The sequence below is a fragment of the Papio anubis genome, chromosome 9, assembly GCF_008728515.1.
Source record: "Papio anubis isolate 15944 chromosome 9, Panubis1.0, whole genome shotgun sequence".
In the NCBI taxonomy this organism is placed as follows: Eukaryota; Metazoa; Chordata; class Mammalia; order Primates; family Cercopithecidae; genus Papio; species Papio anubis.
The window spans coordinates 99,259,927-99,283,256 of record NC_044984.1 but is presented as its reverse complement, the minus strand read 5'-3'; the positions used below and the strand labels follow the sequence as shown (position 1 = coordinate 99,283,256).

Below are 23,330 nucleotides of genomic sequence, written 5' to 3'. Positions count from 1 at the left end.
TTTTAAGGCAGAGTCTAGCTTTGTCGCCCAAGCTGGAGTGCAGTGGCATGATCTTGGCTCACTGCAACCTCTGCCTCCCAGGTTCAAGTGATTCTCCTGCCTCAGCCTCCTGAGTAGCTGCGACCACAGGTTCACACCACCATGGCTCGCTAATTTTTGTATTTTTAGTAGAGATGGGGTTTCACTATGTTGGTTAAGCTGGTCTCAAACTCCTGACCTCAAGTGATCCGCCTGCCTCCGCCTCCCAAAGTGCTGGGATTACAGGTGTGACCCACCATGTCTAGCAGATTTGTAGGTGTTCTTAATGCCTTGTGGTTACCAAATACCTATTACATAATTATCTTTCTAAAGTAATAAATTGCCAAAATTTGACAATTTATTCTGTCAGTTTTTGTTTATCAGTCATAGAAATGGAAAGTATTAGACATATTATACTGTAATGTGCTCTTATCTTTCATTGTTTTTTTCCCTAAAGGAACCTCAGGTTATTTGTGACTCTAAGATGCTATTCAAGAGGTAATATTTTTATCTAAATGAAAAATGTACATAGAAACATTTTTCCACCATCAGTTGGAGAAAGGATATGAGAGGAACTGTATTGCAGTACATTAAAATTTTAAAAAGATAATAGTACCAAAGAGATATCAAACCTCCATTCACTTGAAATATAATTGTTGTAAGTTCTTATAGTAGTATCACAGCTGTGACAATAGATAGACTAGTTTTGGTTGGGATTTTTTCTTGAGATACCAATTATTCTGAAGAAACACTTAGTATTTAACTATAGAATGGTAACATCTATAGGACTAAGGTGTTAGAGTACAGCTTAGCAGAATATTTACATAGCTCATTGTGTATCTGGAGTAATGTTGACTTACTTTCTGATACTGAGAGAACAGCACACATGTAATTGGAAAAAGTTCCTTTTATGATTTCATGAACTTTTACAGTGCTAGCCCTAAGGATTTTATAATGTTAAACTTTAGTGTTAAACATTGTAGAAACTTAATATAAATATTTTTAAATATTTTATTTGAATGTGCTCTTTTAAACGTTTTAATTGAAATGTAATACATCTAGAGTATACAAAATACAAAATAGATCTCAGTGAATTTTCTTAATAGAAACAACTGTATAACGATCAACCAGCTCAAGAAATACAATTTTGCCAGTACTACTTCTTTAGTCCTCCTTGTGCCTTCTTCCAATTGCTGCACTTTGTGTCCCCATCACCAAAGGTAATCACTAATCTGATTTTCTGGTAAGCACCTCCTTGCTTATCTTTATAAGTGTGTATCCCTAAACACATAGTTTGGTTTTACTTGACTCTTTATAAACTATATAATGGAAGTATAGAACATGTTTTTGTGTGTGTGTGTGGCTTTTTTCCCCTCCACATTATATAAATTTCATGAAACTGTAGTTTATTTCCATTGCTGGATAGTAATCCATTATATGGATATACTATACCACAATGTATCTATTCTGCTACAGATAGACATTGGGAGCAATGGTGCTTCCAGACTCTTTTTTTTTTTTTTTTTTTGAGACAGAATTTCACTCTTGTTGCCAGGCTGGAGTGCAATGGTGCAGTCTCGCCTCACCGCAACCTCCGCCTCCCAGGTTCAAGCGATTTTCCTGCCTCAGCCTCCTGAGTAGCTGGGATTACAGGCATGCACCACCAAGCCTGGCTAATTTTGTGTTTTTAGTAGAGACGGGGTTTCTCCATGTTGGTCAGGCTGGTCTTGAACTCCTGACCTCAGGTGATCCGCCTGTCTCAGCCTCCCAAAGTGCTGGGATTACAGGCGTGAGCCACCACACCCGGCTGCTTCCAGACTCTTAATGCACATGTTCATGAAATTCTTTTGGGTATGTATGTAGAGATGGAATTTCCAGGTCTTAGGATATGGAGATACTCAAATTTAGTAGATGTCATATGATTTTCCACATTGGTTGTACAAATTTACAGTCTAATTAGCAGAGTATGAGAGATCTCAATACTCTATATTCTTATTTCTACTTGGAATCAGTAGTCTTTTTATTTTTAGAAATTCTGGCACGTATGGAGTGGTATCTCATTGTGGTTTTAATGGAGATTTCTGTGATGACTAATGATGTATACTGACCATTTGGATATTACTGGTAAAACTTTTTTTGTCCATTTTTCTATTTGTTTTTCTTATAGATTTATGAGAGCTGTTAGTGTTTTTCTTATAGATTTATAGGAGTTATATTTTGGATATGAGGCTTTTAGTGCTATATATTAATACCTTTTCTCTCCTCTGTGGCAGAAGTTCTTAATTTTGAAATAGTTCTTTTCCTTCTACTTTTTTATAGTTTGTATTTTATGTCTCTTGTCTAAGAAATCTTTCCATACCCTGTGGTAATTAAGATACTCTATTGCATTACTTTGTTGAAGCTTTGTTGTTTTGCTCTTACATTTAGATCATTCCCTCCCTGGAATGGATTTTTGTGTAGAGTATGAAATGAGGCTTATGTTTGGTTACTGGTTTCTTGAGTTTTTTGTATTTCTTCATGGTTCAGTAGTCGTATGTGTCCAGAATTTATCCTTGTTGCACGTTTTGCAATTTGTTGGCGTATAGGTGTTCATAATAATCTTTGATGATTCTTTGTATTTTTGTGGTCTCAGTTATGAATCTTTTTTCATTTCTGATTTTACTTATTTGGGACTTCTCTCTTTTTTTCATAGTCTAGCTGAAAGTTTGTTGATTTTTTTTATCTTTTCAAAAAATAACTTTTCGTTTAACCCATCTGTATTTTTTAGTCTGAATTTCATTATTTCTGCTCTGATCTTTATTATTTCTTTTCTTCTACTAATTTGGGGTTTGGATTGTTCTTGCTTTTCTAGTCCTTGGGGTGCATTGTTAAGTTGTTTATTTGAAGTCTGTTTTTTTTTTTTTGAGACGGAGTCTTGCTCTGTTGCCCAGGCTGGTGTGCAGGGGTGTGATCTCGGCTCCCTGCAAGCTCCGCCTCCCAGGTTCACGCCTTTCTCCTGCCTCGGCCTCCCAAGTAGCTGGGACTACAGGCACTCGCTACCACACCCTGCTAATTTTTTGTATTTTTAGTGGATAGGGGATTTCACCGTGTTAGCCAGGATGGTCTCAATCTCCTGACATCGTGATCCACCTGCCTCGGCCTACCAAAGTGCTGGGATTACAGGTGTGAGCCACCACGCCTGGCCTCAAAATTTTTTCACATAGTATTTATTGTTATAAACTTTCCTCTTAATACTGCTATTGCTGTATTCCATAGATTTTGGCATGTTGTATTTTCATTTTCATTTGTTTCAAGAAAATTTTAAATCTTAAATTTCTTTCTGAATGTCTTAATTGACTCATTGGTCACTCAGAAGCATGTGGTTTAATTTCTATGTGTTTGTGTAGTTTCTGAGGTTCATCTTATTGATTCTAGTCTATTGAATTTGTGGAGAATATTTTGTGGCTTAAGATATAATCTATTCTGGTAGAATGCTCTGCGTGCTGATGAAAAGAATGTATCTTCTGTAGCTGTTGAGTGAAATGTTCTCTAAATGTCAGTTAGGCCTGTTTGGTCTAATGTGTGGTTTAACTCCAGTGTTTCTTTGTTGATTGTCTGACTGATCTGTTCATTATTGAGAGCTGAGTGTTGAAGTCCCCTACTATTATTGTATTGTAGTCTGTCTCTCTCTCTTTAGATTTATAAATGTTTGCTTTATATACTTAGAAGCTCTGGTGTTGGGTGGATATATATATAATATATGTATTATATATGTAATTGTTATGTCTTCTTGCTGAATTGACCCCTTTATCATTCATTATACAGTGGTCTCTCTCTTTTACTGTCTTTGATTTGTAGTCTATTCTATCTAGTATAAATATAGCTACTCCTTGCTCTTTTCTTGGTTTCTAGTTGCATGGAATATATTTTTCTACTGCTTCACCTCCAGTCTAGGTGTATCTTTATAGATGAAGTGGGTTTCTTGTAGGCGGAAACCTGGGTCTTATTTCTTTACCCATTTAGCCACTCTATGCCTTTTCATTGGAGAACCGAGTAATTTACATTCAGTATTATTATTGATAAGTAAGGACTTACAATTGACATTTTGTTGCTTATTTTCTATCTGTTTTGTAACTCTTCCTTTCTTACTGTCTTCCTCTGTGATTCCTTTGTGTTTTTTCTCTAGTTGCATATTTTAATTTGCTGCTTTTTATTTTTAGTGAATAAGTTATAGATTTTTACACTGTGGTTACCATAAGGCTTAACAAAAAATCTTATAATGTTATTTTAAGGAGATGACAACTTATCTTAGATCACAAAGAAAATAGTAGAAACAAAGAAAAAAACTAAGAAACTACACTTTAACTCTGCTCCCTCCATTTTGACCTTTCGTTATTCCAACTTTCACATTTTTATATTGCCTGTTTCTTAACAGGTTGCTGTAGCTATTATTGTCTTTGATAGATTTGTGATTTAGGCTTCATACTAGAGTTATGAGCAGATTGCACACCCTAATTACAGTATTAGAATATTCTTGGTTTTGCAGTGCACTTAATTTTACCGGTGGATTTTATATCTTCAAATGTTTTCTTTTTGCACATCGGTGTTTTTTTCTTTCAGGTCAAAGAACTTCCTTTAGTATTTCTTATAAGACAAATCTAGTGGTGCTGAATGCTCCCAGCTTTTGTTTGTCTGGGAAAAACTTTCTCTCCTTCATATTTGAAGGATAGCTTTGCTGGATATAGTATTCTTGGATGGTAGCTTTTTTTTTTTCCTTTCAGCATTTTGAAAATGTTATTTCACCTCCTTCTGGCCTGTATGGTTTCTGCTGAAAAGTCTGTTGCCAGATGACCTGGAGCTCCTTTATATGTTATTTCTTCTTTTTCTCTTCCTGCTTTTAGAATTCTCTCTCTGACTTTTGAGATTTTATTATTATATGCCTTGGGGTAGTCTTATTTGGGTCAAATCTGGTGTTCTCTGACCTTACTGTATCTGGATATTTATAGCTTTCTCAAGTTTTGGAAAGTTTTCAGTTTTTATTTCCTTTAATAAGCTTTCTATCTCTTGCTCTTGCTCAACTCCCTCTTGAATACGAATAATTATTATATTTGGTCTCTCAAGGTAGTTTTTTATAGGTTGTAGACAATCTTCGTTTCTTTTCTTCCTTCTTATTTTTTTAAGATACAGGGTTTCTTTCTCCCAGGCTGGAGCCCAGCTTCAAATTCCTGGGCTCAAGTGATCCTCCCACCTCAATTCCTGAGTAGTTGTGACCACAGGCATGTGACACCATACCCAACTAATTTTTTTTTTTTTTTTTGAGATGGAGTCTTGCTCTGTTGCCCAGGCTGGAGTGCAGTGGTACAATCTTGGCTCACTGCAAGCTCTGCCTCCTGGGTTCACTCCATTCTCCTGCCTCAGCCTCCCTAGTAGCTGGAACTACAGGTGCCCGCCACCATGCCCGGCTAATTTTTTTTTTTTTTAGTAGAGACGGGGTTTCACTGTGTTAGCCAGGATGGCCAATATCTTGGTTATGATATTGTACTGTAGTTTTGCAAGATACCATTGGGGAAAAATGGGGTAAGGGTTACATGGGATCTCTCTGTATTAGTTTTTTATAATTGCACGTGAGTCTACAATTACTTCAAAATAAAAAGTTTAATTAAAAAAAAGTAATGTGTGTACCTGGTTAAGCATATTTAAGCAGTATGAAAGCATAAGTGATGGAGAAAAAAGTCTCTGCTCTGCGGTATGCACCCTTACCCTGGGCCCTTCCATAGAAATGACAGTTTTTATTTTATTTTTTTGTATCTCCTTCAGCAGATATGCAATGCATGCATTTGCATTAATATGTGTATTTTCTAAAAAACAAAAACCAAATAATACTCTATAATGTAGCTCTTCACTTTGATCTTCTTAATTTGTCTTAGAGCTCTTTCAATGTAGGTACACACAGATTTACCAAATTCTTCTCAGACAGATAATGCACTTATATAAGGATGTATCATAATCAATCTGCCAAGTTACCTTATGAAGGGGATTTTAATTCCCTCAAATCTTTGACTGCTATGAACAGTGATGAAGAAGAATTATTATATGGGTGTGTTTTTGAACTCATATGCAAGTTTGTTTTTAGGTCAAATTCCTAGAAGTAGAATTCTGAGTCACAATTATGGTTATTTTACGTTTGATCAGTATTATCAGATTCCACCAAAGAAGTTAAACCTTTACGTTTTCACAAGCAGTGCAAAAGAGTGCCTATTTCCTTATACTCTTAGCAAAAGTATATTTTCCAACATTTTGATCTTTACCAACTCATCAATGAAAATTTTTCACCTTTTCATTTGTATTTCTATAATTATGATTGAAGGTAATTTTGTCGTATGTTTAAAAGTGAATAGGTTTATTTTCAAACTAAGTTTAAATGACAATAAAATTTTTTCCATATATAAGGATTTGGGGTATGTATTTTTTTTAACTGCATAACCTTCTTTTACCAATTAAAAAATGTTCTCTGTCATTTTAAAGTTAGGAGTCTATAGAAGTGTTCTTTTTTTTTTTTTTTGAGACGGAGTCTTGCTCTGTCGCCCAGGCTGGAGTGCAGTGGCCAGATCTCAGCTCACTACAAGCTCCGCCTCCCGGGTTCACGCCATTCTCCTGCCTCAGCCTCCCGAGTAGCTGGGACTACAGGCGCCCGCCACCTTGCCTGGCTGGTTTTTTGTACTTTTTAGTAGAGACGGAGTTTCACCGGGTTAGCCAGGATGGTCTCGATCTCCTGACCTCGTGATCCGCCCGTCTCGGCCTCCCAAAGTGCTGGGATTACAGGCTTGAGCCACCGCGCCCAGCCAGAAGTGTTCTTCAACTTACTATTTTTAATTTTCATTTTTGTTTATTCTTGTGGATTTAAACAGATTTTTAGGTGTTAAGTCTAGTATTTATGTAAGTAATCTGACATTATGTTTGACTTGTAGATGTATACCTCAGTTTCTGCATTGATGCACGTGCAAAGTTAGGTATGACAAGAAGTCATACTTTTGGGCAGGTTCATAGCCCCAGAGCACATGCTGGATCATGGTGAAATTTGTAAGTAAGTGAACATTATTTTTTAAACTAGCTGCCTCAGCATTCCCTCTTTGAACATTTTCTGCATTATGTCCTCTTGACAGGAAAATTAACTGACAATGCATCCTGGTCTTACAGCTAATAAACACTCAATTATTAATATGTGCAGGCACAGTCATGAGCAGAATCTTCTGAGGTGGTACAAGTATGTCCATATTTTAGATGCAGAAAGTAAAGCAGAATTTTGCGCAAATCACACAGTACGTTGTTCAGTCAGAATTTCAGTGAAGGTGATCTGACTCTAGAGCCCTTGCTGTTGACCCCTGTGCATACTACTTCTCGCTCTTCTCGTAGTTCCCAGTTGTGTGTCAAGACACCCCAGGGTTACTGTGGGGTATTTTAAGTTTTCGACGGAAACGCAATGTCTCCTGGATGCACTGCAGACTACTAGCTCAAAGTGGCTTAACATTTCAACATTAGATCACATGCCATTTCTTTGGATGATATGTCTTTGCAAAACTGTGTTTTCAGTAGCACTGTGATAAAAAGCAGGAGTCACACAAAAATCAATATAAGACAGGAAATGAGGGTGACAGTTTCCAATTCCAACATTTAGAAGTTGTGCAGTGCCCAACACGTACGTATATCCCATTAGTAAACAATTGTGGTTGTAAAAAATGACATAAAATACTATTTTTTTCTTTCAGTTTACCTGTATAAGTTCCTCAAATGGTTACTAAAATGTTAGGAAATAAATATTTATTAAGTTGTTCGGACCTAACTGCTTAATACATAGGATTGTTAGGTATTCTTTTTGTCCTAAGGATGCTATGAAAATATTTCTCAGATACTAAGCATGCCATGAACTGAGAAAGTTTGGGAACTTCTGCAAGCACATCAGGTGGTGGCAACTTTTTGTGTGTGTGTGTGTGTGTGTGAGAGAGACAGAGTCTCACCCTGTCACCCAGACTGGAGTGCAATGGCGCAATCTCAGCTCACTGCAACTTCTGCCTCCTGGGTTCAGGTGATCCTCCTGCCTCAGCCTCCTGAGGAGCTGGGATTACAGGCACACGCCACCATGCCAGCTGATTTTTGCACAGATGAGGTTTCACCACATTGGCCAGGCTGGTCTTTGAGTTCCTGACCTCAAGTGATCCATCTGCCTCGGCCTTCCAGAGTGTCGGGATTACAGGCGTGAGCCACTGCCTGACCTGGTGTTAACTTTTGAATGATGAGGTACATAAATTTGGAAAGGAGAGCTTTATATCTCATACAGGGTTGCAGCCTGCAAGGTGGCCATTCTGACAGGCTGGGAAGCATAGCCTCTAGTCAGAAGCCAGAAACAGACACTTCAAAGGAGGGGAAAAAGGAAATAGGAATTTATGCTGAGTGGGGTGGCCAAATGTACATATTTAATATTCTGTAAGAGGAGTCATGAATATTTGTAAAAGGAGAAATGTGTGCATGTGCAGTGGAACTTCATACCTCTTCAAGAGTTGCATGTAGACTGGCCAGAACCACTCTGTGATCGGTGGTCTCTTATCAGGAAGGAGTGCTGGTCAGTTGTTTTGTTGAAACTACAAAAGAGGGTGGAAGCAGTCAAGATCAGCAGTGGAGTCTTTTGAAAAGGTTGATTTTTGTTTAGCCCTTAGGGAAGAAAGCGTTATGGCAGTTAACAAGGGAAGGGGTATAATGGGATGTGGTTGTTGATCTCCCATGCTGTCCTGGCCGATAACTCAGTTTTCAAGATTATTCTGGGGCCCCTCTTGGCTGTGAGGGGGTTCTTTCAGTTGCTTTGGGGGGATTTGGATTTTTATTTCTCACTAGTATGGAGAAAATAATGGAGAATTTTTTAGCACAATATGGGAAATCAATAATTCATAACTCTTACTGTTGTCACACCAATGCTAAGGTGTTAAGTATTTCGTAGTAATTCTCACATAAGTATTTCAGTTGAATTGAATGTGGAAAGAATAACCAAAGGGAGTAACCTATAGGCATGCATTCTAGCAGGTCTAAATCGTGATGGCATGTGATGCTTTCATGGTGCAACAACCAACACAGAAGACTTCTGTGACCAAATGTATGGGGGTTTTACCCCACACACTAGCAAGCAGTCAGTTATGCAGCAGACACTGGCTGATGCAGAATTAGTGTTCTCCAATTCAATTCTGACATTATCTATCCAGAGGTAGCATCAGATCCCTCAGGTTGAGGGCTCAGTCCAAAAGACTGTCTACCTCTTGAGATACCAGATGCAAGTCCTGGCCTCCAGAATTTCTGACCAACTGGCTTCAAGCTGGGGTTCCCATGATCTCCTCTTTGGGTTTGATTGGTCTGCTGAAGCAGCTCACAGAACTCAGGCAAACACTTATGTTTACCTGTTTATCATTAAGGATATTACAAAGAATACAGATGAAGAAATATGTAGGGCAAGGTATGGGGGCAGAGGCACGGAGCTTTCATGCCCTCCCTGTGTGCTCCATCATCTAGGAACTTCCAAATGTTCAGCTGTGTGGAAGCTCTCCAAACCAAGTCCTTTTGGACTTTTATGAAGCTTCATGATGTAGGCATGACTGATTAAACCACTGGTCATCAGTGGTCAACTTAACCTTCAGTCCCTCCATCCTCCCCAAAGGTGTTTGTGTGGGTGTGGTTAGTTTGAAAGTCCCAGTCCTCTAATCATGCCTTGGTCTTTCTGGTGACCAGCCCCCATCCTGAAGCTACCTGGGGCTGCCAGCTGTCGTCAATCAGCATACACAAAGACATCACTTTGGAGATTCTAACGATTTTAGATATATGCCAGGAAACAGGGTTGAAGACCAAATATGTGCTTCACGGTATCATAGCAGGTGCCATAAAATGATGACCTAGGTAAAAGGTATTCTGAATTATATCTGGGATCTGATAAAAATCATACCTATCTCTCAGGTGTGTTGTGAAGATTAAGTGAGTGAGTCTAAAGAAAAGTGCCTGGAACATAACAATCAGTGAATGTCAGATATTATTCATATTTATTATTATTATCTGTTAGTCATCATTATCATCATTGCTACCAATGTCTTTGAAAGATACATATTTCACTAGCACATCAGAATCATTAGCCCATTGTAAACATGGACAAAATTGTTTGATGGTTAGTTTTTAAGACTAATAATCTGGGGTGCCATTGAACCCCCCTCCCAGTGCTTTTTTAGGCCCATCCTTAATTGGCTTGAACCCAATTAGAGGGATTTCTCTTGTGAACTCTTTGAACCAGGATTTTACAGAAGACTGATCTGATAAATATTTTCTGAGGTCTCTTTAGGCCCCCCAGTTCTACATCTATTTGGAACAGCCTAGGGAAAGTTTGGAAACAAATTGAAATTTTCCTTCATTTATCTGATAGATAATAAGTTTTACTTTTCTCATCTGTCCTGGTATTCATAACATGTGTATTTTTGATACTTTTTGACATAAAGTTAATATGCCTAGCTCATAAAATCTCTTACTGGGACAATCACCTTTTAATAGCACCTGTAAAATGTCACTTTGTGTTATTAAGATACTTGTATCTTTAATATCTTTATATGTCTCTTTAATATCTGTTAGTTTAATATCTGTTATTTTTATTATCATATGTAAACCAAAAAGCATCCAAGACAGGTCTCAATTTAGAAGTTTATTGTGCCAGGGTTACAGATCATGACCTGTGATATAGCCTCAGGAGATATGGAGAACATGTGCCCAATATGGTCGGGTTGTATCTTGATTTTATGCATTTTAAGGGGGACAGAAGTTACAGGTAGACATCAATCAATACATGTAAGTTATACATTGGTTTGGTTCAGGAATGTGGGACCTGCAATCAATATAAGGGAATATGAGGGTTGTGTAACAAGTAGATGTAGAGTGGGTGGTAGCAACGTATCAGCTGACTCCCAACTCTAACTGCATCTTTTAAAGTGATTCAGAGTTTCAGAGCTCAGGAGAATGGGGTTAAGCTAGGTGCTCGCTGATTACGTGAACTGTGTAATTATTCAAAATGTAGTGGGGGCTTCCAGGTCATAGGTGTATTCACAGATTTTCTGATTGGCAATTGGTTTAAAGAACTAAATTATTTGAAGACTTAGAATCAATAGAAAGGAATATGTGGGTTAAGATAAGGGGTCGCGGAGACCAAGGTTCTTACTATGCAGATGAAGCCTCCAGGTAGCAGGCTTCAGAGAGAATAGATGGTAAATGTTTCTTACCAGACTTAAAAAGTTGCCAGATTCTTAATCTCTCCTGGATTAGGAAAAGACCTGAAAAGGGAAAAGGTTTTGCTACAGAGTGTAGATTTTCCCCACAAGAGACAGCTTTGCAGGGCCATTAAAAAATATGTCAAAGAAATACATTTTGGGGTGAAATACTTTGGTTTCATTCAGGGTCTGCTGTCATGTATACTAGAGACAGTTTGGAATTTGGTATCTCATTGCTACAAAGAGTCTATTTTGTCAGTCTTAAGATCTCTGTTTTAATGTTAATGTTGGTCAGTTGTGCCTGAGTTTTAAAGGGAGGAGGGTATAATGAGGCATGTCTGACCCGCCCCCTTCCCATCATGGCTAAGCTAGTTTTTCAGGTTTGCTTTGGAATGCCCTTGGCTGAGAAGGGGGTCTATTCGTTTGGTTGGGGAGATTAGAAGTTTATTTTTCATTTATACATGGTATTTCTCCAAAGGCTAGACAGGACGGATATTATTTTCATTTAATGGATGAAGAAATTGAGATCAGAAAGATACATGACTCATCCAGGATCATGAAGCCAAGTTATGACAGATCCATGGCTAGAAGCACAAACCTTATTTCCAGTTTAGAGCTGTTTTTATGAACCTCTCTGCCTCACACCTTAAAATGGGGATCAAAACATGGAATTACTTAGAACTCTTGGGGTCAACTCTAGGTCCCATCTTTTGATCTTGGGGAAATAATTTAATCTCTCTGAGTCTTTATTCCTTCATTTGTGAAATTAGATAGTAATAGCACTATAGTTTTCCAGTGGGTTTGTTCTGATTAGTATTGGAAGCAAGATTCAAATCAATTGTCTGGTTCCAGTCTAACGATTGTCATCATAAAGGGATAAAGTAAAACCTTTAGGAATATAAGGCTTATGTAACAAGTAGATGTAGAATGGGTTGTAGCAGCATGTCAGCTGACTCCCAGCTCTAACTGTATCTTCTAAAGGGACTTGGAGCTTCAGAGCTCAGGAGAATGGGGTTAAGCTAGGTGCTCGCTGATTACATGAACTGTGTAGTTATTCAAAATGTAGATGCCAAGCTGGGAAAAAGACTGAGATTTTTAGAAATGTCTTTGTTCTAAAGTATTTTTTAAGGAGTGCCAGAAATTTTATTTTATTTTTCTTACAGCACTGGGAGGTGTTCAGAAAAGTTACAGAAGTTTTCATTTTAGTCCCGGCACTTCTTGGTCTCAAAGGGAACTTGGAAATGACATTGGCATCCAGATTATCCACTGCAGTAAGTTTTTTCCTACCTCAAATTATGTGTGTTACCTATACTGTTTCTCTCTGTTAAGGGAAACTTGTATCAGGAAAATATTTCTTTCTCTGATATGCTTCTGCACTTCAGGGCTGTGCTAAGTAATTATGCCTGATACCATATTCTGAAAGATTGTCTCATCTGATAATTATAGGCCCTCTTTTATCCCAGGAAGTAGTTACTTACTTCCTTTGATGCCAGGACATTCTGGTATTTATCATCAATGTTTAAGGCATGGGGTAAATCAGATATTGAGATTCTTCATGGTTCGATGGTTGATTGATTGGTATTTAAACTTTCTGTAATTGTAGAAGTAATACATGCTTATTATAAAAACTAAAGAAAAGTGAAAAATATAAAAAAGAAAATCTAATTATCCACTTAGATGTAACCTCTACTAATATTTTGATACAGATTCTTCTATACCTACATATCTATACTTATATATAGTTAGGTATATCATAATGCAAATACATACTGTGTATTCTAAAACAGAACTAGAATTCTATATATTCTCTTTTATAATGTGATCTCCATTCAAAAATACATCATGATCATCTTTCCATATCAGTAAATGTAGATCCGTGTCATTATTGACTATGTACTTTTCTGTTGTATATCTCTATTACAGTTTACTTCATCATCCGTTACTGGATGTTTAAGCTCCTTTTGACAGTCTTCTGTTATAAACAAAGTTGTGATGAATATTCATTCTTGTACAAATATTTTTCCATTCTTATTTTTTTAGGGCCAATTCTAGGATTGTAATTGCTATTCAGAAAAAAGAAATCTGTAATTTTAAGTCTTCAGCTACATATTGCAAAATTGTCATTCAAAAAGCATAAACAATTAAAAACTGCCAGTAGCAGAGTTCTGAGTTATTTTTAGAAGCTCAAAAGGACGTTATTATCTTATTATAACGTTATTTTGGGGTTTGCCGTCATGGAACCAAGTTATGGTTAAAACCACGTAGCCAGTCAAAAAACTAGCCGGGCGATGTGGCGGGCGCCTGTAGTCCCAGCTACTCGGGAGGCTGAGGCAGGAGAATGGCGTGAACCCGGGAGGCGGAGCTTGCAGTGAGCTGAGATCCGGCCACTGCACTCCAGCCTGGGCGACAGAGCGAGACTCCGTCTCAAAAAAAAACAAAAAAACAAACAAACAAACAAAAAAAAAAACCACATAGCCAGTAAGGTTCACTTCAAAGAGCTATCTGCCTATGAAATGCTAGCCAAAACTTAACTAAGTCACCAGCTAATATTACTAATTGAAATTCCTTTAGTATATAAAGTTTTTTTCCTTTAAGAGGATAGAGCAAGATAGAGTTGATCCATCTACCAATTAGGAAAAAATTTATGTATCTAAAGGCAAGAAGTGGGAGCTGAAAACCGTGCTGTTGATGGGAGGACTCTCCACCCTCTGTCCCACTTCCCCTCTCCCCCTTTTTCCACCCAGGCAACTGTCAGTTTCCTAAAGTTTCTTGAGTAAAGCAGATGCTTGGAAAGAAATGCATAAAATAATGTTTTATTAATGTTACTAGTTTGCTTCATTGTTTCTTTTTTTTGGAGACCGTCTTGTTGTTGCCTAGGCTGGAGTACAGTGGCGTGATCTCAGTTCACTGCAGCCTCTGCCTCCTGGGTTCAAGCAGTTCTCCTGCCTCAGCCTTCCAAGTAGCTGGAATTACAGGCATGCACCACCATGCCCAGTTAATTTTTGTATTTTTAGTAGAGATGGGGTTTCACCATGTTGGCCGGGCTGGTCTCAAACTCCTGACCTCAGGTGATCCGCCTGCCTTGGCCTCTCAAAGTACTGGGATTACAGGCGTGAGCCACTGTGCCTGGCCTGGTTTGCTTAATTAAGGGAAAATGGCTCATGTACCCTATGGAACTTTGTAAGTTCCTTCCTTATATAGTATATAAAAGGTCATATAGCTATATCTGCAGAGGACAATAATGAAATATCTGGTATTAGTGAGCTCTTATTATACGCCAGATCCTTTGCTAACTGCTTTTCAGGGATATCTTATACCAACCCTATGGAATAAGCACTATTATCCTGCTTTAGAGAGGAGGAATTGAGGCTTAGAACAGTTGAGTAACTTTCCTGAGGACACAGCTCTACATATAGTGGAGTAAGTCACATTCCATTCCTTTTACCTGCACAGAGTAACTCTGTCAGAGTTTATAAAATCAATAAATAACAGCAGTAACAAAAACCTAATAACTTCCCCATGTGCCTTGTAAGAATGATCTGCTAAGGTCTTGGTCTTAGCACCAATGCATAATATTTTTGGTACTTAATATTTAAAATGTTTAAATGTTGTTCCAAACATTGTTATTTACAGATATAATACTTTTCTATGTAGTTAGTTGGTAAACTATAGATGATGTCTGGGAGTATCAGTCAGACACTTAGGTAGAGCCAAACTCATAGAGTAGAATTACTTTGGTAAATTCACTTTAGTCTATATTATGTAGTCATTGTAATTATTGAATATTAAAAGGACTGAAAAATAATAGGAGCTCCTTGGGCTGGAGAAGAAAAGTATACAATGAACCTCGAATATCTTGTGGTGCCGGAAAGTAAAGAAGTGCTAAAAATGAAAAAAAAAAAAATGGGGACATGACAAAAGGATAACGAGTGACATACTGGCCAGGCCAAATCTTGGAAAATTGGAGCCATACAATGGATAATCACAGTTACAGATTATATATAACCCATGGAATAAAATAAGAATCCATTAGTCTATACATGAATAACAAGGCAGGCAAGGTCTCTGCTGTGATGGAATTTGCATAAATTTGGATATCAGTAAGGGAAGTGAAGAAAATCAAACAGGATAATGTGATGACGGATGATTCCTGAAGGCTATTTTATACAATGTGGTCAGGAAAGACTTCTCTGAGGAGGTATATGTAAGCTGGAACCTGAATAGTAAAAGTGAGTCAGCCATATCAGAATCTGATAAAAAATCAATCCAGGTTACTATTGTATTTAATAATTGTAACAATGTCAAATATTTATAAGCATTCTAGACCGTTGGGCTTTTAACATGCTTTGTTAAAAGCATGTTAAATGTTTTTTAAGCATTTAACAGATGGGCTTGGGGTAGCAATACAAATGGAGACCTATGTAACATATGTCTACATAGCTTAAAATTATACAACAAACTTACATACTTAAACATTTTCTCTTTCTGTCTACCTTGACAAATATATTCTTAGGAAGACCTGGAAGTCCAAGATCAGAGTTAGAATTTTTGGACTTGTTGGGTTCTGTTTTGGAACATCGTGTTGTAGAGAGAGCCACTGAGCCACCCCCTGGTCTGAGGCCTGCCCCAATTCCCTTCCCACCCTTGGCAATATGTGCTGCACTTTGAAAGACCTCACACATACACCAGGCCCCATGTCTAAGCTCCATCTACACTTCCAACAAACACCCATCCCTTAGTGCTCCTGGGGTTGGTTGGCACCTAGTGGTGGCATGGTCTGCCTTCAGGAACACTAACTTGGGATACCTTGGTCTCAGGTATCTGGAGCATATGGTCTAAAATTTATATTTGTTCCTGTATCCCAGTATTTCCTTATATAATGGTGACATTTGGTGTCAGCTGAATGTTGATTTCAACACTTGACCATTTGGCATCCAGCTGCAATGTGTGTCAAGTATATCTCTAGCTTTTATCTTTAAGAAGAAAAAACAAAAAAACTTTTTTGTAGTCTTACTGAGATTTTGAGAATTAGTGAAATTATATGCATGTGTTTCATCTTTTCCTACTTGTGTTATGTTATAAGAACTGGTGGATTACCCTGCGTAGCTAGAACTCAATCCAAGAGGCTTTTTGGCAGGAGATAGAGAATGAAGAGGCCTTGAGAAACAAAAGCGGGAAAATTTGAAGAAGAAAGTTATCTGAATGGGAGTTAAAAGGTGGCTTTAGTTTCATTTGTTGGAAAATGAACTTTGCTCTGATAAATATAGTTAAGCATACAAGAATTTAAGCAACTTGATAACTTTGGCAGGAAAAGTGAAGTTTTGGCTAGCTTACCTCAAAGAAAATATTTCGAAAGCATTGTTCTTGAGCATTATCCAGAATTTGTTTAAGTCCAAATAATACATTTTAAACACCAGTCTGTTCTGAAATAGGCCATGCTATAGGGAATCTGGTTAAAAAACAATATGCTGCAAATGATATTTGCTGTTTAATGTGATCACATACTACCATTAAACCTGAATGAAGGTGAATTTAATCTTTTTTTAACCTTAGTTAATTTGTTGTGGTGTCTATATTTTACACTAGGTATTGTTCTCAAATGTCTGCTTATATGTATCTGTCCATATTTAAGAGAAGGAGTCTCCAATAGAGCTGATTAGAAGCTCAGCACAGGGGAGAAGCTTGCCATCTGTAGTCTCTACTCTGCTGCAGGGTGATCTAACAGCCTTTCTTTGGAGAGGCAGGGGTAGAGCTGCCAGATTCCATAGATTGAGAGCTGTGCTACTGATTAGAAGATAGTTCAGTCAAGGAAATAAGAAAATGTTATAAGGAAATAAGAAAATGTTATAAGGAAGTAAGAAAATGTAAATAAGAAGCGTTGAGGCCATTTGGGATAGGAATGTCCCAGGCAATGCAAAGGGCCAGAGGCAGGACTGTTGTTGGTATGTTAGATCAGTAGTTCTCAAAGTGTGCTCTTCTGGTCAGCAGCATCTGCAACTTGTTAGAAAGACAAATTCTCAGCCCCACTCCAAAACTACTAAATCAGAAACTCCAGTGGTGTGGCTCAGAAATCTAAATTTTAACACACTCTCCAGATGATTCTGATACACATTGAGGTTTGAAAACCACTGTGTTAGATAAAGAGCATGGAGGCCAATAGGGCTGGGACCAAGTGAGCGAGGGGGCACAATTTTAGGGGATGAGCCAGAGGCCAGATTATATATGGATTTGCCTACTTTGTGAGATAAGAAACCAATGGAAGGTTTTAAACAGAGGAGTTAATGTGATCTGATAGATATTTTTTAACAGATTGACTACTGCGTTGAGATATGCATTTAGGGGGCCAAGGACTGAAGCGGGGAGACTGGTTGGGAGTCTGTTGCAATAATAAGTTAGAGATGATATTCAAGATGGTAACAGTGAATGTAGTGAGAGGTACTTGGAGTCCAGAATTAATTTTCAGAGAGAATCAACAGAATTGATAGATGGATTAACTGAAATTAAACACTAGGAGCCATCACTAAAAATTCTTTCTGGATCTGAGAGGGGTAAAAGCCAACAAATTAGTAGATGGGAAAGTAGCAACTTGTGGTGCCAAGTTATGATAACATGGTATATTATTTTAGTTTATGGTGTTTTAATTGCTTAGAGAACTAGATCTCAAGTTTGCTGGGTAGAGAACTACAGTTCTGACAGAATGCTAGAGAAGTGTTGGGTGTATTTCAGTTCTGATACTCTATGCGCTGTTAAGAAACTCTAAGTTAATGACTTCTTGATGGCAAAATCCCCAAAGCCTCATCTTCTCTGAACTCTTCACCGATTATTCTCTAGTTGAAAACTTTATAGCCCTTGGCTTTGAGAGAGACCTCACTGTGTTCTCATTCTCCCAGCTCTTTCACCACTGCTTGTCAGTCTATGTCTTTTGTTTGTTTTTCTTTGCTCATCCTCTAAATTTGAGGTTTTCTTGAAATTTTAGTACCTTGTTCTACATGTTCTTCCTCAGTGATTTCGTTGAATCCAGCACTGCTTGCACATTGCTGTTCTCAGATCTATATCTCCAAACTCTTTCCTGACCTTGAGAGCTGAATTTTCAGTTGCCTGTTGGATACCACTCAATACATTCTAAACGAAACTCATTAGTTTCTCTTATTTCCAGTTATACTCATACTCTTTTTTCTGTATTTCTTATCAGTTTATTAACATTATCAATCATCTTGTCCCTCTTCGCTCTCTGTCCAGTTACTGTCCAGTCTGTGAATTCTGCCTATGAAATTCCTCTTTCTTTTTCCTTATGCCCCACCTGTCACCACCTTAATTTATTTGCCTGTTGTCTATAATTGGGACTACCGAAGCAGGTTTCTAACTGTACTCAGTGGTTCCAGGGAGAAGGGTGAATGAGTATAGTTTGTTTTTGTTTTTTTTTTTAACTTAAAGCAGTCACTATTTGAAAGCTGTTTTTTTCATTTATGTGCAAAAAAAATGCTTTTAAACATTTTACATTTTTTATGTAGTATTTGTTTTCACTTGTAAAATTAGGAGAAAAATAATTATAGCTATAGAAGGCCGATTGATGGTTACTTTAATCTTTTTGCTCCATTCAAGGGTCCTTTCTCATTTTTTTGATTATCTGAAGGAGAATCAGGATAAATGAGCTTATAAGATTATAAGGAAGGCCTTTGGCAAGTATAAAGATAAAGAACTTGAAACATAAGATATCATAAAATACAGTCTACTCATTCAATCTGTGGAAGGTCAGTTGTTTTTAAAGCTTGTTATTCTATAAATCTAAAGACTAAACAGTCACAGATAAAAAGATATTTCAATAAAATAGTTTTCCAGCCTGGGCAACATGGTGAAATCTCATCTCTACAAAAAATAAAAAAATTAGCTGGGCTTGGTGACACATACCTGCAGTCTTAGCGACTTAGGAGGCTGAGGCAGGAGAATTGCTTGAGCCCGGGAGGAGGAGGTTGCAGTGAACTGAGATGGGGCCATTGCACTCCAGCCTGGGCAACAGAGTGAGACCCTGGTCTTAAAATAAATAAATAAATAAATAAAATAGGTTTCTTATTTTTACAAGGGAATTAAAAAATGATGTATCCAAATCAACTTTATCTTGCCATCTTACTTGAGTCAAAACTTGTTTCTAAAGGTATGATGATTAACTTGAATAATTTTTTCCTGGATTTTAATCTTTTCAATAGTATATATGAAATTATAGTAGGCATTATAGATATATAATAGTAGTATATAATTAGAAAATGAACCAAGTACAGTGATTCTATAAATTGTTGAGTTTTTCTATTGTTTGAGGTCTAAAATTTTCAGCTTTTGAATGTTAGGTATAAAGAAGTCAAAAATGGTGTTCACTGCCCTAAAGACTGTTTTTTTTTTTTTTTTTTTTTTGAGACGGAGTCTCCCTCTGTCACCCAGGCTGGAGTGCAGTGGCACGATCTCAGCTCACTGCAAGCTCTGCTTCCCAGGTTCATACCATTCTCTTGCCTCAGCCTCCCGAGTAGCTGGGACTGAAGGCGACCACCACCACGCCTGGCTAATTTTTTGTATTTTTAGTAGAGACGGGGTTTCACAATGTTAGCCAGGGTGGTCTTGAACTCCTGACCTCGTGATCCGCCCGCCTCGGCTTCCCAAAGTGCTGGGATTACAGGCGTGAGCCACCACTCCTGGCCCCAGTATTTTTTTTAAAAAAAGTTTGTGAAACTATTTCCCAGGAGTAAATCACCTAGCATGATTTGATTAGTACTTTTCTACTCTAGGCAAAACTGATTTCTATTGCCTCAAACCTCTTCTCAGAGAACACTTGATTATCTAAATTATTTAGTAACACTCTACCTTTCTCATTCATTAATTGCAAAAACATTTTTTGAGCCCTTACTATGTGCCAAGCACTGCTGTGTATGCCAGGAGATCAGTAATAAACAAAACAGAAAATATTTCTGCCTTTGTTGAGCTTACATTCCAGTGGAGGGATATGAGGGATATGAAGAAGTTGGCAAAATCTCTTCCCCTAATAATTTTAAGTTAGATTTGCAATTCAGATTCTAAAAGTTCTAAAAGGCAAATTAAAACCCAGATAATGATATTAATAACTATGGAACAATTTAGTTATAGTTATAATCTCAGTATTATTTCCTAAATTTGGCATAATTCTGCATGTTCTTGTACAACCTGATTGCTAGATACAAATGGAATTGCATATTCCTGTTAGTTCCTCACTTTAAAGTATCTTTCTTAAGTTATAAATATCAATCCCTAGCCATAGCTTTGTGGAGTAGAACTACTTATGTATAATTGAAAACTGTTATAGTCCACTAGGTTTTTAATCAATTAGGGTTTCCTCCCCACCTTTTTTTTTTCTTTTTGCAGCTTTATTGACATATAATAAACTCCAATTTTAAAGTCTACAGTTTGCTGAGTTTAGATATATAATATATACCTGTAAAAACTACCATCAATCAAGAAAAGGAGCATATATATCATCTCTGTACATTCAGACAGATATTTGTGTGTGTGTTTTTGTGTACAATGTTTTATTATAAAATATTTCAAGCATATGAAAATATATAACAGTGTTTCTAATTCTAATTAATGGCAGAATGAAATGGTTGGGTGAAGCCTCCAGAGATTAACAATTATAAAATCTAGAAAACTATTTGAAGGCAATGGAAAGTGATCAGAAGCAGGAACTGTTTGAAGGCAATGGAAAGTGATCAGAAGCAGGTAGAAAGTGGCATTTACCTTTAAAAGACCATACTACAATGAGTAAGCATTGCAAAGTTATTGATGTTTTTGCCTGAGGGAAATCCCCTATCTTTGGATATCATATGGCAGAAAACTGATAGTCCTTTTAGCTCAAAGCAGAGTTCAGAGCTGGCAGAGTGGCTGGGAATTAAGGGAGGAAATTCTAGAATTGCAGGAAAGGGGAGACCCAAAATCTGAGTATAAGATCTGATGAAATCTTTGGCCAAGTACTAAAGTGAGTATGCATAGGAATAATCTAAATGAGTCTGGTAACAACAACAACAACAACAACAACAACAACAATAAAGTAGGCAGAAATGTGAGACAAGCCTACACTTGAAAAACAAATGCACTGGTTAAGATTTCTGTGTTTGTTGATTGTCTTCTGTGATCTATGCATAGCTATAGTGGCAGAAAGTTGAAGTTTTAGTGGCTTGGATTATCAGACGACAGAGTTGGGAGCTGACAGAGCATATGGAAACTTATAAAGGAATCTCAGAAGCAAGAGGATTGCATGGAGAGTGAGCCCTGAAATCTGAGCATAATTTGTGCCCAAATCTTTGGTGGTGTAGTTTGCTTAAAGTGCACAGGTACAGAAGAGACTTTCAAAGGGCTATACTAAAAGGCATTTGTTGGTAGCTGAAAGAACCAAGCAGAGAGATGAGCTGCTTCACTCTATGGGAGAGACAAAAGCCTATAGTGTGAGTCTGGGCAAGTTCACTGCCTATTAAAATGAAAGCTCAATTATCATCACAAGATCATAACAGTATCCAGAGTCACTACAACATATTATCTACACTGTCCGGTTTTTAACCCAAAATCACTAGATGTGGAAATAAACCAAAAAGTGTGATTGATATTCAAGAAAAGTATGATTAATATCCAGTTAATGAAAAATGATTCCAATTGGGCCCAGATATTAGATTTAATAGCCTTTAAAGCCACTAGTATGAATATGTTCAAACTAAAGGAAAATATGTTCAAATAATAGACAAATATGTTTCAATGAGTGATCAGATAGGAAGCCTTAAAAGAGAACTAGTAACTATAAAAAAAGAATTAAATGGAAGGTCTGGAGGGAAGAGTGCCATTTTGCATTCCCACCATCAGGTCAACTAATCTAATATCAGTAGACCTAGCAAAGGCCTTTACGCCAGCAATGAATGAGAGTTCCTGTTACTCTACATCATCACCAGCATTTTGTATTGTCAGTGTTCTGGCTTTTGGCTACTTTAATAGGTGTATAGTGCTATGTTGTCTTAATTTGCATTTCTCTGATGACATATGATATGGAGCATCTTTTCAAATGCTTATTTGCCATTTGTATATCTTCTTTGGTGAGGTGTCTGTTAACATCTTTGACCCATTTTTTAAACTGGATTGTTTATTATTGTTGAGTTTTAAGAGTTCTTTGTGTCATTTGGATAGCAGCCCTTTATTAGATATTTCTTTTGCAAATATCTGTTTTTAAATAAAATGATTATACTGGTACTACATGTTCAGTGGTAAAAATTTGAAAAATTCACTGGAGGACAAAGTAAAAAATAGAAATTATCCATACACCGAACACTTGGAAGTAACAATGGTAACTTTCTGTTTTTTTTAAAAAAATCTATTTTTTTGCACATATAGTTCATACATGTTTTTTAAGATAATACATCAATGGAGATTTTCAGTACCTTTGTTTCAAGTATTTATTCATTAAACATATTTTTTCTAGCATTAATTGTAGTGGCTATATTTATAAATCTATAATTTCAAGGTCATCCAAGACCCCTTTTGTATGTAGCTCCAATAAATCCTAAGTCTTGCTCATAACTAATATGTCTCAGTGTCAGATAAGTAACGTCTGTTTATGCAGAAGAAGGATTTGGGGGTTATAAAAACTAGAGGTGACAGATTCTACCTAAAGGCATTCAGATTCAAAAATTTTGAAACCACTGTGCTGGCCACACATAACACATCTTCAGGCTCTGGCCACCTCAGCTCTACTCTTTCCTAAAAAATTAGTTGATGTCTCTGCAAAAATATTGGTCTATTTTTCTAATACTTTAAGATATACATAATTTAAATAAAACTGGGTTACACAGAAGTCTTCACTAGATCATGCCCTATTATATTTTATCACCATCTAAGCTCTTGGTTTGTCTAGCTGGGCACCATCAGGTCAGCTAATCTAAAAAAGTAGGTCTAGCAAAGGCCTTTACACAGAACACTCATACTTCTCCCTCTCCACTTTAGAAAAAACTTAGATGGCTTATACTAACACTAAACCACTGGACAGTAGGATGGGTC

General features: G+C 37.2%; 1 protein-coding gene across 6 annotated transcripts in view; it reads left to right on the top strand.

Moving 5' to 3' along the window:
• The window catches only part of SLC41A2 (solute carrier family 41 member 2), a 139,347-nt gene that overhangs the window by 32,370 nt on the left and 83,647 nt on the right, over positions 1-23,330 (top strand). For 5 of the 6 annotated variants that reach the window (XM_021922838.2, XM_031650711.1, XM_017946158.3 and 2 more), the window contains exon 3: positions 12,440-12,547. The exons of the other annotated variant lie outside the window; for it this stretch is intronic. In XM_021922838.2, the coding sequence (XP_021778530.1) occupies positions 12,440-12,547 (108 nt within the window). The remainder of the gene's footprint in view (positions 1-12,439; positions 12,548-23,330) is intronic. 6 annotated transcript variants of the gene reach the window in all.